Here is a 17,464-nt window from a genome sequence, read left to right as displayed (position 1 = left end):
AACACGAAACTAAAAAAGTGACTACTACATCCTGCCGATTTGGAAATCCCTGGCCACCAGCGGGGCCTTATCGGAGGACGGCAGACAGGAGCCTGTGACAAGTCCCACCACGTGGCCCGGGCTGATTAAGCACAGCGGCCAAATCAGCGGTGTCGCCACCTCCAGGCTGCCTCAACCCACCCTGCCCCAAGGTCCGCAGGAAAAACTAGCCGCGCTCGACGCCAGGAACTGGGTGTCAGCCTCGGCCTCGCCCCGGGCGCGAGGAGGAACGCAGCGCGCTTAGTCCTCAGGCAAACCTCCACGCCTGCACGTGGACAGAGGAGAGGCAGACCGTGAAAGCCAGCCCAAGTGAGGCGCTGACGAGTCGGATTTGCCGCACGGGTGGGTTTTAGGAATACGTCTCGACTGCCACGGCATGAGATACTGAGCTGCACCTTGGGAAAACAAAAAAGCATAAAGTCGTCCACAGTAAAGGCTGCCCAATCCTAAACTCCCTAGGTTAAATACACACATACACTTTTTAAACTATCTGTCTGGATAACCAGAGAATTGAAGCGCTTTTGATCAGAAGATCCCCCACTGCGGACTGCTGGGCTCCGAGCCACTTGCCGGGCTCTGCTGGGAGCAGCAGGTCCCAGGAACAAGCGGGCAAGAGGCCCTAAGCCAATAGCACCATTTGGGTTTTTTTTCTTTCGAAAAAGCCCAAACATTTCATGTCGCATTAAAGGCAGCTCAAAATACAGGCTGTGCTCTTGCAATATTCCTTTGCTCTGCGAGCAGTAGCTTTATTGGCCAAAACCATGACAAAGGAGGTGAGGGAGCCCCACGCTGCAAACGGCAGCAGAGGCCCTTTGTCTGAGAGGCCACGGCCTCAGCCACCGCGGTGCAAAGGGCTTTCGCTCTCCCAGGTCCGTGCTGCCACCTCCTGGGCTGCGCGCGACCCGCTCGGCGGAAACCCAGCGCTGGGAAAGGCCAACAAACCCCCCGCGACTGCAGCTTGGCTGCTCGGCAAGCGACGATCCCGTAAAGCGATACGCAGTTCTCGTCTAGTCGCCAGTAACGCTCCCTGCTTCGCCCAGGAAAGACTCAGCCTCAAAAACACAGAAATACTGCTAAGCGTTCAAGCCCGGCTTAACGTTTCCATGCCGTCCCACGCTGTGCTTAGGAAGAACTTGATGACTAAAGTAGCAAGAAGAGGATTAAACGTTCGGTAAGATCTGCACAAACAACTCTTTCAGCAGCGAGATAAGAAGCAGCGAAGCATGCGGGTTAGCCAGTCAACACACGAGGAAAAACACAACCAATGCTTTTCTGCTTGAAACCCTAAACCACAGGTTCCCAAACTCCACCTGCTCAAAGGGCAGGACTAACGCCACCGCTAGCTGCTCCCGGCTCCCCGCAGCTCCGACCACACGCGTGCAGGGAGGCATTCAGCTGTTCAGGCCATGTTCCCGTGCTCCGCGGAAGCAGCTTTCTTCCAGCACTACCCACGTACTGCAGGTTCTTAACGCCTACTCTGAACAACCGCTACGTTCAGGCAAAGAACTGCCCAGACATCTTCAGCAGCCTCCTCTCTGGTATTTTATTCCTGAGCGATGCTATCACAGTTTAAAAAACAAAAAGAAAAATATATACAGATTTTTATTGTAATGGACAATACCGAGTTATTTAAAAAAAACAACAACAAAAAAAATACAACCATCAGGTAACCCTGACAAGGAACAAACCAATCTGGACATTATAAAACCGAAGACTCTAGGAAACAACAATTTTTACCCTCTCTTCCTATGGGGCAGAGCAAGTACATCTGGATTTGTTATAAATAATCCAATTTCATTTTACGGAGAGAAGCCAAGATCCTGTCTCTGAGCTACCAGCACGTGTAAAAGCAAGCGCTATTCACTGGTGGTGCAGAAGTCCTTCCCCACAGGCAACTGGCCAATCCGAGCATCAAGCAATGAAATCCAAAGGTCTGTTGAATCCTCCTTTCCTGTTCATGTACTGCCTGCGAGGAGAGGAAGGAAAACAACATCAGTACCTGCGGTTAAAACCAACAGGCCGTAAGAGACTCCAAACTCTAGAAGGCTGGCGAGCTTCCAGCTAGACTGGCTCCAAAGCGGTATCTGACAGAGGTCTGTAACCGTGATCAGTAGCCACGGGGAATCAGCTTCCCCAGGACTGAAGGAACACGTGCGCAGGAACAAAGCTGCTTGTAACTGAGCAACTTTCTTGTTTAAACTCGACACCTCGCTGAGGACCGAACCTCCGGAGCTCGCCAGCGTGACGCTGTCAGGTCTGCACCCGCCTGGTCAAAACAGAAGCACCAAACCCAAAGTCTGTCAATATGGACTTTCTGCGCGCTTTAAACTCAAGCTCCCGTGAAAAAGAAAATGGAATTAACAGGTTATATTTTTTTATTCCAAGAAACAGGAGAACAGAGTTCCTTAGGGGAGGACTGATGCTCTGTCCTGCCCTAGCCACAAGCAGCACGTCTTGTTCGTGGACAATGTGTCCTTTTTGCTCTTCACCTCTCTCTGCTTTCAGAATTTCAAGGGGAAACCAGAGGCCTCAAACTTACCTTTGTTTGACAGCACTAAATGTACAACTTGTCTTTGTGAGGGCAGAAGAAGCCAGATTACCTCCTAAATAAGCTTAGGGACCGCAGCTTCCACATAAGGCTGCAGAGTTTCCCCTGAATGAGACTACCATGTAAAAGGAATTATTTCTCTATCATAAAAACGCAGGTAAATTCTGTGCAGTCACCACAGCAGGGCGAGTTTCCCAAGGGGCAGAAAGACCAACCTGTATTTTCTCTTCTGTGACACATTGATGGCATAAGCGTTTGCAGCACCGTCCACCTTCTTCCCCTGAAAGACACAATGAGGAAAACGGTCCAAAACTCAGCGCACCGTCCAGAGCGTGCCGGAGAAAGGGCACAGCAACACAGAGAGCACACGCACAGGCGGGATCGGGGCATTTCGCACAGGACGCCTCTGTGAGGGGCTGAACGCTTATTTGTGCCTGAGCTCCGGAGCTGTAAAGAGGGAACCCCACCGCAGGCTGCGTGTCTCGACAGCAAGGAAAGACACTCGTGCACGTACGGTGCAAAGCCCGACATCATCATTAGGACCTGGACGGCGCTAACGAGGGACTGTTGGGGGCAAAGGCATGACGACTCCTCTCCACACAAACCATTCCCACATCACAGCCAGGGAGAGAGGGAGCGGAAAGCCACTTCCAGACTCCACCTCTGGCCATACAGCATGGCTGTGGGATCGCACTGTCCACGCTCACCTTTGTCGTGTCAAACGAGGCGAACCCCATCATTTTCATCATCTCAATTTCCTCTTCTGTCTTGCCCTGCAAATCTTCTTCTGGAATAGCAACAAAGTACACGAGTTCACCAAATGTAGCCACTAAAGAAACCAGTATTTTAATAAACAGTGAAGGTGCCCGCTGGGCTGATCACAATCTAACCGGTATTTTGGTCAGAGAAGCAGGACCAAGGAGGTATTAACGAACACGAAAAGCGCCTCCCCTCCTCCTCACTGCCACACGGCGAGCCGCGACCCTGCTCCATTACCGGTGATCTGCCGCTCTTTGCTTTTGGAGTCCTTTATTTCTTTCTTCTCTTCGTCTCGCCTTTCCTTCAGCCGCGGCGGGGAGGACGAACTGGACCTGTGCCGCCTCGGGGACCTGAGATGTCAAACGCGCCCAGGTTTCAGCCGCGCAGCCCAAGAGGCGCAGGCAGCGCTGCGCGAAGCGCTCGACCGCCTCTGCAAAGCCGGGCTGCGAGCCCGCCTGCAGCGCCGCCGAAGAGCAGGCCCTTGGGGGGTGTTAAGGGTCCCGGCCCCCGCGCTCCCCCCCCCCCCCCCCGCTCACCTGGAGCGCCGCCGGTGCGGGGAGCGGGAGCGGCTCCTCCTCCTGTCCCTCTCGCGGGACCGGGACCGCTCTCTTCGCCTCCTCTCCCTCTCCCGCGAGGCGGACCGCGAGCGTCTGCGCTCTGCTCGGCGGGGCAAAGGCGGCGCTCAGTGACCCGCCCCGCTGCCCCCCCCGAGCCGCGGCCCCCGGCACGGCCCTCTCCGACCCCCCCAGACCCCGGCCCGGCTCCTTCCCCCCCCCAGGACCCCCCCAGACCCCGGGCCTGGCTCCTTCCCCCCCCCAGGACCCCCCTCGCCCCCGGGCTCGGCTCCTTCCCCCCCCCCGGACCCCCCCAGACCCCGGGCCCGGCTCCTTCCCCCCCCCAGGACCCCCCCAGACCCCGGGCCCGGCTCCTTCCCCCCCCCCCCCGGACCCCCCCCAGACCCCGGGCCCGGCTCCTTCCCCCCCCCAGGACCCCCCTCGCCCCCGGGCCCGGCTCCTTCCCCCCCCCCCCGGACCCCCCTCGCCCCCGGGCCCGGCTCCTTCCCCCCCCCCCCCGGACCCCCCTCGCCCCCGGGCCCGGCTCCTTCCCCCCCCCCCGGACCCCCCTCGCCCCCGGGCCCGGCTCCTTCCCCCCCCCAGGACCCCCCTCGCCCCCCGGCCCGGCTCCTTCCCCCCCCCGGACCCCCCCAGACCCCGGGCCCGGCTCCTTCCCCCCCCCAGCCCTCCCCATCCCCGGTCCCGGTCCCGGCTCCTCCCCGTCCCCCCTCACCGCGGCGCGGCGGCGACCGGGAGCGGCTGCGGCCCATCCCGCCGCCGCCCCCCGCACTTCCGGCCTCGCCACCACCCCCCCTCCCCAGAACGTGCCGCACTTCCGGTCCCGCCGCGCCGCCGCTCCCCCCGCCCCGGCGGGAACCGGCGCCGCCGCGCTTTGGTTCCGCAGCAGCAACGGTCCGGGCAGCGGGAGGCCCTGGGGGGGGGAAGGGGGGGAAGCGGCGGCCCCAGGGGGCGGCGGCGGCCCCGGCCGCTCTCCCGCAGCGGGACGGGCCCGGTGGCGCAGGGCCCGGGCGGAGGGCCGCGGCCCCGGCTGCCGCGGGGGCCACCAGTGACACGAGCGCGGCAGGCCTCAGCCGCCCCCCGAGGCTGCCCCGGGCGGGCGGGCGGGCGCCCAGACACCATTCCCACCGCGGCTGCCTTTTCGCACTCGTTTTATTTGTCACTCCGCGATGAGCCGGTGAGGGGAGGGAGGGAGGGAGGTGGCAGCAGCCCCGCAGCGTGGCCGCCCCGGCCGCCCGCGCCCCGGCCCCCAGCACGGGGGGGGAAACGCAGGCGGGGGGGGGGGGGGCAGCGGGGGCGGTTTGGGGCCCGTCCTCGGCACGGCACGGCGCGGGGGGAAGAGAGCGAGCGAAAAGCCGCGGCCGGGGCGCGGGGGCCTGGCGCCCCAGGAGCACTTGGTGAGCGCGGGGGGCCTCAGGCCTCCACCTTCTCCTTCTTCTTGCCCTTTTTGAGGAAGGAGGGCGTGCGGAACTTCTTCTTCTTCTTGGAGGGCGACTTGGAGGGCGAGCCGTCGGGCGACGCCGGGCTGCTGGGCGCCGTCTCCCCCCGCTCCTTGGGGGCGCCCGGCTCCGGCGCCCGCGGGCCCCCCTCGGCTCGGTGCCTCCTCGGCCACCCGCTCCTTCCCCTCTTCCTCCTCCTCCTCCTCCTCTGCTGGGGCCGGTGGCGGCGGCGGCTCCGGCTCGGCGTCGGGGGGCTCGGCCGGCGCCTGCCCGCCATCCGCCTCCTCGTCACCTTGGCCGGGGCGGGAAGAGAGAGAAAGGAGGAGGGAAAAGGGGGGAGCGGTGAGGTTGGGGCTGGCCCCCTTCCCGGCCGCTCGCCCTCCTCCTCCTCGCCGGGACCCTCACCCCGGGGCGGTGCGGTGGGCGCCGGGTTGGCGGGGCTCTGCGGCATGGTGGTGGCGGGGGGCTCGGTGGCGGCGGGGGGCTCGGCGGCGGGCGCAGCCGGGCTCTCCCCCTTCTCCTGCTCCTCCTGCTCCTGCTCGGCGCCGGCGTCCTTCTCGCCTGCGAGCGGAGACGGGGGGTAGCGGGCGCCGGGGGGGCTCGGCGCAGCTCGGCTCGGCCCCGCGGCCCCGCGGCCGTACCGTGCGGCGGCAGCTTCTTGCGCTCCACCTCGCGCCTGTACTCCTCCAGCTCCCGGTCCGTCAGCTGGCTGAAGGGGTTGGGGGGCTCCGGCTCGGCAGGTGCCTCCGCCCGGGGCTCCGCCGCCGCCTCCGCCGCCCTCAGGTGACTCTCTGTGGACTGAAAACCCCCCCGGCCCCCGAAAGCAGCATCAGGTCACGGCAGTGGTGGCATCACGGGGGGCTCCGGGCGGGGGCGAGGACGGGGATGGGGATGCAGGAAAAGGCGAGGAGCTGCCCACAGGGATGGGGACGGGGATGCAGGAAAAGGCAAGGGGCTGCCCACAGGGCCAGTGCCACGGGAAAGGGCAGGGGACCGTGTCCCGTCCCGTGGTGACACGACACGACGTGACGCGACGCGCGGCAGCCGCCGGGCGACGTACGGGGCTGCGGCTCGTCTCGGCGATGACGCTGGCCAGCAGCTGCGACTGGGGCCCGGCCGACTTGACGTCCTGGCGGTTCTGCTCGCGGATCTGGGGGGCGAGAGCGGCGCCGGGCAGGCGGTGGGGGCGGCACGCGGCCGAGCCCCCGCGCAGGGCAGGGCAGGACGGGGCAGGGGGACCCGGCCGGTACCTTATTCCGCATCTCCAGCACCTCCTGCGGGTCCGTGTAGAGAGGCACGAACTGGTTGGGGTTTTCGATTCGGATCGCCGTGCCGCCGCCGCTGCCCTTTTCCACCTCGTCCGCCTTCAGCCACTGCGCGCCGCGGCGGGGAGGGGGGAAAAGCCGGGTCACGACGACGATGCCGCCGCCGCCGCCGCCCGCCGCGCGCCCCCGGCCGCCCCGTGGGCGCCGTACCGTGGTCTTGGTCCTGGGGCCGCCCGGCTGCTCGCCGGCCACGTCGACCCGCAGGTAGGTGTTGGGGGTGTTGAGCCAGCGCGTCTTCTCCTTCTGCTGCTTGTGCGCGTGCTGCCGCAGCGCCGGCACGGCGGCGGCCTCCTCCTCGAAGACGAAGGCCGTCACCGTGGCGGGAATGAGCACGTCGCTCTTGGGCTTGCTCTTCTCCTGCACGAAGGGGTAGCGGTAGGTGTAGCCCGTCCGGTAGCCCTGGGGAGGCGGCACACAGCGCTCGCTCGCACGCTCCCCGCGCCGGCAACGGGGGCGATCGGCGGGGGGGGGGGGGTGGGGGGTTTTTTTTGGCCCCTTTTGCCGGCTCACCAGGTTGTCGAGCATGCGCATGAGGGCCTCGAACTCGTGCTCGCCCAGGCGGCTCTTCTGCATGGGCCCGAAGGTGCTGCCGGCCCAGCGCACCGAGCCGGCCTCGTGCGGCCGGTGCTTGGCGCGCTCCAGCACGATGAGGTTCTCGGCGCCGCCGGCGCTCGACAGCGCGGACACCTGCGGCGAGGCGGGGGGCGGCGCTGCCGGCAGGGCGCCACAGCGGCGGCGGCCACGGCCCCGCGGAGGGGGGCTGCACGGCGCCGCGCGGCTGGCAGAGGCCTGGCACCGCTCGGTGCATGGCCTCCGGGGCGCCGTGCTGGTGGCAGAGGCCTGGCCCCCGCTCAGTGCATGGCCTCCGGGGCGCCGTGCTCATGGCAGAGGCCTGGCACCCGCTCAGTGCATGCTCCAGGGCACTGTGCTGGTGGGAGACCTGGCCCAGCTCAGTGCATGGTCCCAGGGTATCACACTGGTGGCAGAGGCCTGGCACCACTCAGTGCATGGTCCCAGGGCACTGTGCTGGTGGCAGAGACCTGGCCCAGCTCAGTGCATGGTCCCAGGGTATCACACTGGTGGCAGAGGCCTGACACCACTCAGTGCATGGTCCCAATGGCAGAGACCTGGCCCAGCTCAGTGCATGCCCCCGGGGCACCGTGCTGGCGGCAGAGGCCTGGCACCGCTCAGTGCATGCCCCCGGGGCACTGTGCTGGCGGCAGAGGCCTGGCACCGCTCAGTGCATGCTCCTGGGGTGCCGTGCTGGCGGCAGAGGCCTGGCACTGCTCAGTGCGTGGTCCCAGGGTATCACACCGGTGACAAAGCTCTGGCACAGCTCAGTGCATGATCCTCAGAGCAGAGACCTTGCACAGCTCAGTGCATGCTCCCAGGGCACCATGCTGGTGGCAGAGGCCTGGCACCACTCAGTGCATGGTCCCAGGGCACCGTGCTGGTGGCAGAGACCTGGCCGAGCTCAGTGCATGGTCCCAATGGCAGAGACCTGGCCCAGCTCAGTGCATGCCCCCGGGGCGCCGTGCTGGCGGCAGAGGCCCGGCCCAGCTCAGCACACAGTTGCGGCGGCAGAGGCCGGGCGCAGCTCGGCGCGCGGCCCCCGCGCTCACCTGGATCTCGCAGGCCGCCTGCAGGTGGAAGATCTTGTAGAAGGCCTCCTCCACCGTGTCGCCCAGCGCCAGCACCCCGTGGTTGCGCAGCACCAGGATCTGCGCGGCAGAGCGGCGCCGCTGGGCTCCGGCCGGCCGGGGCGGCGCCGGGGGGGGGGGTTCGTTGGGGGGGGGGGGGGGCAGCGCTCACCTTGCAGGTGGGGCCGAGGCTCTTCTGCAGCTGCACGCGGTCGGCCTCGTCCTGCAGCGCGCCGCCGAAGTCGAAGTAGGCCGCGTCGCCCGCCAGCAGCGCCTCGTGCGACACCGGCAGCACGCCGCAGCGCATGGCCGACACCTGCGGGAGGTGGCACGGTGCGGCACGGCGCGGCGCGGCATGGTGCCCCCGCTCGCCCGGCGCCCCCTTACCGCGGCGGTGGCCGGCGTGTGCAGGTGCACCACGCAGCGCGTGGCCGGCCGGGCGGCGTAGACGGCCGCGTGCAGGCTGAAGGCGCCGGCGTCCACGGCGAAGCCGGTGCTGCCCTGCTCCACCACCTCGCCCAGGATGTTCACCTTGACCTGCGGCGGGCCAAGCTCAGAGCCCGCCCCCGGGGCCCGGGCCCCCCGCGCCGCCGCCGCCGCCGCCGCCACTGGCACTCACCAGGCTCGACGCCGTCACCTCGCTGCACGAGAGGCCCTTGGGGCTGATGAGGAAATGGTCCTGCTCCTTGCTCACCCGCAGCTGCGGGCGTGCGAGAGGTGGGGAAGCCGGGCCGGCCCCTGCGCCGCCCGGGGCTGCGGGAACCGCACCGGCCGGGGTGCGGGAACCGTGGGAACCGCACCGACCAGGGATGTGGGAACCACGGGAACCGCACCGGCCGGGGTGCGGGAACCGTGGGAACTGCACCGACCGGGGATGTGGGAACCACAGGAACCACACTGACCGGGGTGCGGGAACCGCGGGAACTGCACGGACCAGGGACACTGGAACCGCAGGAACCGCACGGACCAGGGACACGGGAACTGTGGGAACCGCACTGACTGGGGCTGCGGGAACCGCAGGAACCACACTGGCCGGGGACATGGGAACCGCAGGAACCGCACCGACCAGGGCTGCGGGAACCGCACCGACCAGGGACATGGGAACCACAGGAACTGCACTGACCGGGGTGCGGGAAACACGGGAACCGCACCAACCGGGGCCACGGAACCGCACTGACCAGGGACATGGAAACTGCGGGAACCGCACCGGCCAGGGACACGGGAACTGCGGGAACCGCGCTGGCCAGGGCCGCGGGAACCGCACTGACCGGGGCTGCGGGAACCACAGGAACTGCACTGGCCAGGGACATGGGAGCTGCGGGAACCGCACCGGCCAGGGCCGTGGGAACTGCACCAACTGGGGCCACGGGAACTGCGGGAACCACACTGACCGGGGCTGCGGGAATCGCACCAGCCAGGGACATGGGAACTGTGGGAACTGCACTGTCTGGGGCCACGGGAACCGCGGGAACCGCACCGACTGCGGCCACGGGAAGCGCGGGAGCCGCCCCCGGCTGCCTGGGCGCCGTGCGAGCCAGCCGGCGCGGGCAGCGGGGGGGCAGGGGCCGCCCCCCGAGCCTCACCGTGACGTAGGTGTCGCTGAGCTGCGCCCAGCCGTAGAGGTCCAGCAGGCGGTAGACGCTGCCCACCTTGCAGCGCATCAGCCGCTCGCCCTTGGCCAGCGGCAGCGCCTCGCCGGCGCCCTGCAGGTCGTTGATGGGCGTCACCGTGGAGGGGCCTGGGGGCGGCGGGGGGCCGCGTCAGCGCGGGGTGGCACCGGCATCCCCGTCCCCGTCCCCATCCCGCGCGGAGCCGGGGCGGCCGGCGGGCTCAGGGCGGCTCCGCGCCCACCCTGCCGCCTCCATCCGGAGGGGTTTATCCGCTACGACCCGGGCGCCGCGCGCACCCATGGGCGACGTGGGGAAGACGGCCGGGGAGGTGCTGGCCATGAAGTCAGCGATCTGCCGCAGGGCCCAGATGTTGGACGAGTTGTTCCCTTTCTTCATCTGCTCCTGGATGAGGCTCTCCAGCTCCTCCCTGAAAGACTGCAGAGCCCCGGCCCGTGACGGCGCCCGAGAGCCGGGCCCCCGCGGCGCCCCGGACCCGCGCAGCGGCCGCCCCTCACCGGGCTCTGCAGGATCATGGTGACGCGCTTCTTCTGCTCCATCATGTTGAAGTCCTGCCGCAGGTCGGCTGCCATGTTGCGGGCGCGCAGGTACTCGGGATCGTCCGCCGAGAAGCGGTCGAAGTAGCGGGGCCCCGCGGCGGGCGGCGAGGGCAGCGGCTCGGGGCTGGCGGCGGCGCTCATCCTCGCGGCGTCCCGGCACGGCTCCGGGCGGCCTGTGGGGAGCAGGGGGTCGGCAGAGCCCTCCCGCCCAAAACCCTCCTGCAAAAACCCTTCCCGCGCAAAACCCGCCTGTGCAAAACCTTTCCATGCAAAACCTTCCAGTGAAAAACCCTCCCATGCAAAACCCATCCATGCAAAACCCTCCTGTGCAAAAACCCTCCCGTGCAAAACCCATCCGTGCAAAACCCTCCCGTGCAAAACCCTCCCGTGCAAAACCCTCCCGTGCAAAATCTGCCCACGCAAAAACCCTCCCATGCAAAACCCGCCCGTGCAAAAACCCTCCTGCGCAAAACCCTCCCGTGCAAAAACCCTCCCGTGCAAAACCCACCCCCACAAAAGCCGCCCGCGCAACCCCCTCCCTCGCGTCCGCGCACCGCCCGCGTGAGCCCCCGGGGCCGAGGGAAGCTTTGGGCGGCTGCTGCCGATCCCGCCTGCCTGCTGCCCCCGGGGCCGCTCCGGGGCGCAGCGGGTCCTGGTGCCGCAGCTCCGCGCTCCCCGAAGCGGCGCGGGAGCCGCTTTCCACGTGAGCTTTCCCAGCTTTGCCGACGGCTCCGCACTGAGCACCCCAAAACAGCCCGGCGCTGCGGGGCCGCGCATTAAGGGTGGCCGTGGGGTGCCGCCGGCGTCGCGCTCCCCCTTCCTGCCCGCCTGGAAACCCGGCATCGCTCCCGCAATCGAATTAGTGCGGAGCTGCCCGGGAGCAGCCGGAGCTGAAGCTCCCCGGGGAACAGCCGGGGCCGGATGCTCCAACAGCATTAGGACACGAGCGGCAGGGCGGGAGGGAGGCTGGGCCCGGGGTCTCCGCTGAGCACGGCCAGCTCAGCCCGCTGGTGGGTGCGGTGGCGCAGCGCAGGAGGCGGCCGCAGCGCGCCGGGGCGCCGGGCTCGGCCTTTGCACGTGCAAACGCGCGGCGCCGCGGCCCGGCGGCTGCAAAGCTCCCGGGTATTTATCGGCGCCGCGGGGCGCCGGCTCACGGGCGCACGGGGATTATTGTGCAGCCGCCCGACGCCTCCCCCGGGGCGGCTGCTGCTGCTGCTGCTGCTGCTGCCCGGCGCTTCTGGGGCTGCGCGGAGTCGAGCCGCGTTTGAAGCGCTGCAAAGCGGCGGCTCCAAAACCCGCCTCTCCCGCGAGCTGGGGCGCCCGTGCCGCCGTCCCTCGCCGCGCAGCGAGGAGGAGGAGGAGGGGGGAGGGCGAGGAAGGGCCGCCGGCGTGCCGCGAAGGCTCCCGCGGTTCGGTGCTCCCGGATTTCTCAAGCGGCACCGCGGGCTGCTGCCCATACGCGCACGCGCGGGGTCTCCTCCTTCCCGGGGAGCCCGAAACCCCGCCGGCGGGTTTGGGCGCTCGCTCGCCCGGCCGGGTCATGCCGGCGGCAGCGCAGCCTGTGCTGCTAACGCCGCGCGGGGGGATCGATAGCGGCGCCGCGACCTGCTAAAACAGGCCGGAGGCGCCTGTTGAAGCCGCCTGGGCGACGCGATCGATGCCGGACAGTGGAGCGGGCGGGCAGGCTGCAGTGGGGACAAAATAACTGCTTTTTTCCCCCAAAACGGGGCCCAAAGCTGCAGCTGGACCTGCCCCACGGCCGGACTCGGTCTCTGAATTTCACGGCTCTGGACGGCTCCGTCCCCAACGGTGCCCTGAGCCGGCGGCGGGGGCTTCCCAGCACCGGGGCACAGGCCGGTTTGGGGGCCGGGAGACAGAGAGCGGCGCCGGGGGGGACGCCGGGGTCCCCACGCCGCCCCCATGGAGGAGCCTGGCGGCGGAAACGCCGAATGCAATGGGCCAGCGCGGAGCTTGGGCCGGGGAGGGAGCAGCCGCGGGGGAAGAGGGCTCTGCGAAGGCCTGATGGGCGGCGGGAGCCGGGGGCGACCCAGCTCCCTGCACCTCTGGCCCCGGCGAGCCGCCGGCCCCCAGCACCGGGAGAACAAAGAAACGGGATGGGGCTGAGGATCAAAACCCCAGCGCAGGAACCCGCCGCCGCCGCATGCAGGGAAGCGAGCGCTGTTCCTTGTCGCCCAAAGACCCCGTCTCAGCGTGCCGTCGCCGCTCCCGGCCCAGGAGCGTGGCGTTCCCAGCGGGAAGGGCGGCCGCAGCCCTGGCCGGCCAGCGGCTTTGGGGGAAAGGCAGCTTGCCCTGGGTGTCTTCCACCAGCGCCTCGACGCCCTGAGCCCGGCGGCCCCGCGGGTACCATGCCGGGGCATCGCCCGCGCGGCGCGACACAACCCAACCCGACCCGTGGGGCCGGCAACCGGCGGGATAACGCGGAGCATCTCCAAACGCAAGAATCCCCCGAGAAACGGGAGGAAAAAACAAAACCACAGACAAACCGCTGCCCCGCGCCGCTTTGCGGGGGCCGCCAAGCCTCGACGGGCGCCGGGGAGCGGCAGCAGCACGGCTGGGGCCGGGGTCGGGGCCGGTGTCGTGCCGCTCCCCAGCCCGGGGGGGCGCAGGGGGCCCGGGCGAGACAAAAGAAGGCGGCGCGGGCAGCTCCGGTGCCGGCATCGCCCCGCCGCCGCACCGGGAATTGGGGGGGGGGGGGGCTCGGCCCGGCGGCGCTGCCCCCCCCCCCCCCCCCCCCCCGGGAGCCGCCGCGGCTGAGTCACGGTGCGGCCGCGCCGCCGGGCCGGGGGGGCCGCGGGGACGGAGCCGGCCCCGGTCCCGGGTTGTTTTATGGTTGTTTTTTTTTGGGGGGGGGGTGTAGAAACGCTGCCCAGCGGCGCTCGCCGCTTGCAGGGCGGCGGCGGCGGCTCCACCTAGGCGCGGATAATGCAGCAAAGCGGGATGCGCCAGCCGCGCCGCTGCCGGCTTGCGGGGGGGGGGGGGGGAGCGGGGAGAAAATGCAAAAGAAAACCAAAAAAAAAAAAAAAAGAAAAAACAGCCACGGGGGAAAAGGCGCCGCGGGAGCCGCGCATCTCCTACCTCCTCAGAGCATCCTCATCCTCCTCCTCCTCCTCCGCCGCGCAGCGCTGCGCAGCGCACCGCGCCGCCGCGCAGCCCCGCACAAAGGCCGCCCCGCGCCGGTCCCCCCCCCCCCCCCCCCCGCAACGGGGCTGGGAGCAGCCCCGCGGCCGCACCCGTGGCTGCTGGGGGGGCAGAGGTCCTCCCCCCCCCCCCGCATCCCTCAGCTCCCCCCCTCTCCAGCCCTTTTCCCCCCATCCGGCACGGGAAGGGCTCTGCTGCCCCCCAGGTTTTGCAGCCAGCTCCCCCCGAGGATGCACCCCGGTGCTCCAGGCAGGCCGGGGGGGCAGCACAGCCCACCCCCCCCCCCCAAAAGCAGGGGCAGCCTCTCCCCACCAAGACCCCTCCGCCCTGGGTGCAAGCTGGGCCTTGCAGTCCAGCCGGGGTTCGTCCTGCTGCCCGCACCAGGGGACCCAGCCCAGCATCCCCCCCCCCCCCCATTCCATCACCAGCACTTAAACCCTCAGCATTTATAGCTGGAGCCAGGTGGGAGCAGCAACCACCCTGGCCCGTGCCCCGGAGCCGCAGCAGAGACCACAGCCGCTCGCTCTCCCCCTTCACCCGGGGGTAGTTTATTATTTTGAACCAACAGCTCCCTGTTTCCACCGCAGCAGGGCTCGGGGGGGGGGGGGGGGGCAGGTGTACATGAGCATAAGCTCCCGGCCTCTGGAAGACTGTTTCATTAGGAGATCCTTAGCTCGGAGCAGTTTTAAATAACTTTGCTACCTGGCAAAGGACAAGATAAATCCTGGCGGCGCTAATTACACTTTGATAGAGCAATTACAGAGCTGGCGTCCCTCGGATGCGTTCGGGTGGGACGGATGCAGCGCACGCCTGGCCCCTCCCCGACACCCAGCCCTCCGGCTCCGGATGCGGCACGTGCACATGGTTACACGCGGCCGGGATTCATCAGCTTGGGTTTGCTGGGAGCCCGTGCCGGCATCGCTCCGGCCACGAGCCACCCGCGCTCCGCACCATCCGACACCGAGCTTGGCCGCTGCTCTCCTCCCCATGGCACGGGACAGCGCGCAGCCCCGCTCCCGGCCACGCAGGGCGTCTCGTGCTCTAGGGATTGGCTTGAAACACCTTAAAAAAAATAATAATTCAGCTCCTTTAAAACAGCTGGAATACCCTCAGGAATTAAACGCGATTTGGAAGAGCCCCGGTTCCCGCGGCCACCCCCACCAGCGCTTACCAGCCTCCCGCTCTCCAGCGGCCGCCCCGGCGCGGCAGCACCCCACGGGCACCCGGGGGCCAGCGGCCACCCCTGCTCCCCCGCTGCCTGCGCGCTGCCCCCCGCGCCCGAGGGCCGGGCCGCAGCTGGATCCCGCTCGGCAGCGTCTTCCGGGCGCTGGGGAAAGAGGCAGAAGGGAAGAGCGGATCCGGCATTATGACTTGCCTTCCCCTCTTTCTGCTTTTAGAGAGGAGCCTTCCGCAGGCAAATCCCCTCCCATCCCCCTTTTTCCCCCATCTGAAAGGCAGGAAGGGGGGAAAAAAAAAAAAATCAAATATTGCTCTCATTTCTCCCAGGAAACTGCAAAAATACAGAATAAAGCAAAAACCACCCGCTGGGAAGAGTTAATCCTGTTCCCACCCCTCTCCCTGCTTCCCGCTGAGCGGTGCCACCCCCGGACTGCCAGGAACAGGCGCAGCCCTCGCCGCAGTTCGGGCTTTTCCTCCAGAACGGGCAATTTCTGCGCTTGCAGCCCCGCGCGGGGCCACGTCCCGCTGCTCCGCTTCGGGCGACCTGCCGATCGCACCTGCAGGTGCCCGGGAGCCCCCCAAAAGCCCGTGCCCCTCCCAGGAGGCCCTCGAGGGCGAAGCTCGCCCACCTCGCAGCCGCCCGTCTCCTCCAGAACCGAGCGGAGCAGGCGGATGTACTCGGCGGCGGCTTTGAGGGTGTCCACTTTGCTGGGCTTGCGGTCGCGGGGGATCAGCGGCACGAGGGTCTTGAGCCTGGAGAAGCCGCTGTTGAGGTTCTTGATCTGCCGGGGAGAAGGCAGCAGAAGCGGTGAACCCGGGGCGGGGGGGGGGGGGGGGGGGGTCATCGCCACGGCCGCCCCGGCGCCTTGCAAACCCGGAACGGGACCCGCTCACCCGCTGGCGCTCCTTGGCGTTGGCGGCCCGCCGGCGCTCCAGCACCTCCGCGGGGTCGCCGGCCGCCTCGTAGCGCCCCGACGGCTGCTTCCGCAGGCGGGCGATGGCGGCGGCGCGGGGCAGGGGCCCGAAGCGGGCGCTCAGCACCTCGCCCAGCACCTCGGGGGCCGGCGTGGGCTGCAGGGCCCCCGGGCGCCCCCCGGCCATGCCCGCGCTCACCAGCAGGGACAGACCCCAGGGGAGCAGAACAGCCCCCAAAATGCCCCTTTTATAGCCGTTATCCCAAACACGCGCACCTGGGCCCGGCCGCCCCCGCCGTGCTAACGAGGCTAACGAGCGGGGCAGGACCTGCTGGCCGTGCCTCGGTTTCCCCCGCTCGGGAGCGCGTGCTGGTGCCCTCCTTGCAGGGGGCCGGAGGATGATGAAGGCCCGGCGCGAAGGCTCAGCGCTGCTTTGGGGCCGCACGGTGCCATCGCAGGGGAAAAATGCCAGCACTTAGGAGCACCGCCGGGCTGGGAAAGGGCCAAAACGGGGCTCGGGATCCCCCCCTGCCCGGCCGGGGCAGCGCGAGGCCATGGCTGAGGCCGTGCAAGCTCGTGACAGGGATGCGCAACCTGCGCACCGGGGGGGGGGGGGGGGGGAGCCCGCGCAGCCCCAGGCCCGGCGGGGTGGGGGGACACACCAGGGCCACCCCGTCTGGGGGGGTTTAATGAGCGAGGGGCCAGGCCGGCTCCTTCCCAGCGGCGGGGCCGGGTGACGCTAGATGTCGCTGCCTTACTCCCCGCTTCCGCCCGGCCGCCGGGTCCCCAGCCCTCCCCCCGCGAAGGCTGCGGGAGGGGAGAAATGTGCAGCAAACGCGGCGACCGCAGCAAACGCGGCGACCGCGGCAATCGCAGCAAACGCCGCAAACGCCGCAAACGCGCCGCGGCACGGGGCCGGGAAAGGTGCAGCTTTTCCGGCTGCCTCGTGGGAACCGGGAGCGGCGTTTGGGGCGCCCCAGAATCCCCGCCCGAAGCCGTCGGGGGCATCGCGCCCGGGAAGGCCGCCAGCCCGGGAGATGCCTCCGCTCCCGCGCGGCGGCACCCCGCATCCCGCGAGCCCGCGGCCGGCCGGCCGCTCCGGGCGCCGCAGCCGCAGCCCGGGGTTTTATAAGCCCCTTACGTAAGCGCTGCCGTCGCCCCGCGGCAGGGCCGGATTTGCCTCCTTAATTCCCTCGCCGGCGGAGGGGAGAGGCATGCGGCCCGGCACGTCCCCCCCCGCGCGGCCGCCGCGCCGTGACGGGCAGCGGCCGGTGCTCCGGCGGGAGCGGCCCGGCCTCGCGCATCCGCTCCGATCATGAGCCTGGAAAATTACCCAAAGGTTTCCAGTTACTCCAGCAGGGCCGGTGCTGGGAAGAGCCCGGTGCCAGGGCGGTGACGCGAGCGCGTCGCGGAGCCGCGCAGCTGTCGGCACGAGATTATCGCGAGCTCTCTCGGCGCGGCACCGCGGCCCCACGCGCGGGGACGGGGAGGTCTCGGGGGAGGCGCGAGCGAGAGCGCCGCGCCGGGCTGTTCCCCCGGGGACGATCGCGCTGCAAAGCCCCCGGAGCCGAGACGTCTCCGTCGTTTCTCATTACTAGCTTCACCTCGCTATCGGCATAAAGGAGGCAGAAATCCCCTCGTAATTAATACTTTCGAGGAACAACAGCACATCCCGGTTTGGTGCGGCTGGGAAAATCCCCCTGCAATCCTGAAAGGCAGAGCC

General features: G+C 68.4%; 3 protein-coding genes across 3 annotated transcripts; all 3 read right to left on the bottom strand.

The window, feature by feature from the left end:
* Positions 1-1,628: 1,628 nt before the first annotated feature.
* On the bottom strand, positions 1,629-4,707 carry SNRNP27 (small nuclear ribonucleoprotein U4/U6.U5 subunit 27). The gene is made up of 6 exons (XM_067312448.1): positions 4,634-4,707; positions 3,883-4,003; positions 3,584-3,696; positions 3,295-3,374; positions 2,803-2,867; positions 1,629-2,005 (listed from the first exon to the last, which is right to left on the bottom strand). Exons 1-6 carry the CDS (start codon positions 4,668-4,670, stop codon positions 1,951-1,953), a joined length of 471 nt encoding a protein of 156 aa, XP_067168549.1. The 5' UTR covers positions 4,671-4,707; the 3' UTR covers positions 1,629-1,950.
* A 540-nt stretch (positions 4,708-5,247) lies between these two features.
* ADD2 (adducin 2) lies at positions 5,248-13,624 on the bottom strand. Its single transcript, XM_067312239.1, is given in 16 exon segments — positions 5,248-5,505; positions 5,507-5,649; positions 5,763-5,918; positions 5,999-6,155; positions 6,418-6,507; positions 6,608-6,730; positions 6,833-7,081; positions 7,193-7,369; positions 8,305-8,403; positions 8,495-8,638; positions 8,710-8,859; positions 8,942-9,022; positions 9,906-10,060; positions 10,229-10,367; positions 10,448-10,662; positions 13,586-13,624. Coding segments are annotated over 15 exon segments (2,220 nt in total). The 5' UTR covers positions 10,631-10,662; positions 13,586-13,624; the 3' UTR covers positions 5,248-5,331.
* A 1,019-nt stretch (positions 13,625-14,643) lies between these two features.
* FIGLA (folliculogenesis specific bHLH transcription factor) lies at positions 14,644-15,928 on the bottom strand. Its single transcript, XM_067312264.1, has 4 exons — positions 15,722-15,928; positions 15,457-15,609; positions 14,820-14,975; positions 14,644-14,710 (listed from the first exon to the last, which is right to left on the bottom strand). Exons 1-4 carry the CDS (start codon positions 15,926-15,928, stop codon positions 14,690-14,692), a joined length of 537 nt encoding a protein of 178 aa, XP_067168365.1. The 3' UTR covers positions 14,644-14,689.
* Positions 15,929-17,464: the final 1,536 nt, after the last annotated feature.

Source organism: Apteryx mantelli, chromosome 29, assembly GCF_036417845.1.
Source record: "Apteryx mantelli isolate bAptMan1 chromosome 29, bAptMan1.hap1, whole genome shotgun sequence".
NCBI lineage: Eukaryota > Metazoa > Chordata > Aves > Apterygiformes > Apterygidae > Apteryx > Apteryx mantelli.
The sequence above is the reverse complement of the archived record's forward strand: the minus strand, read 5'-3'. Positions and strand labels throughout refer to the sequence as shown.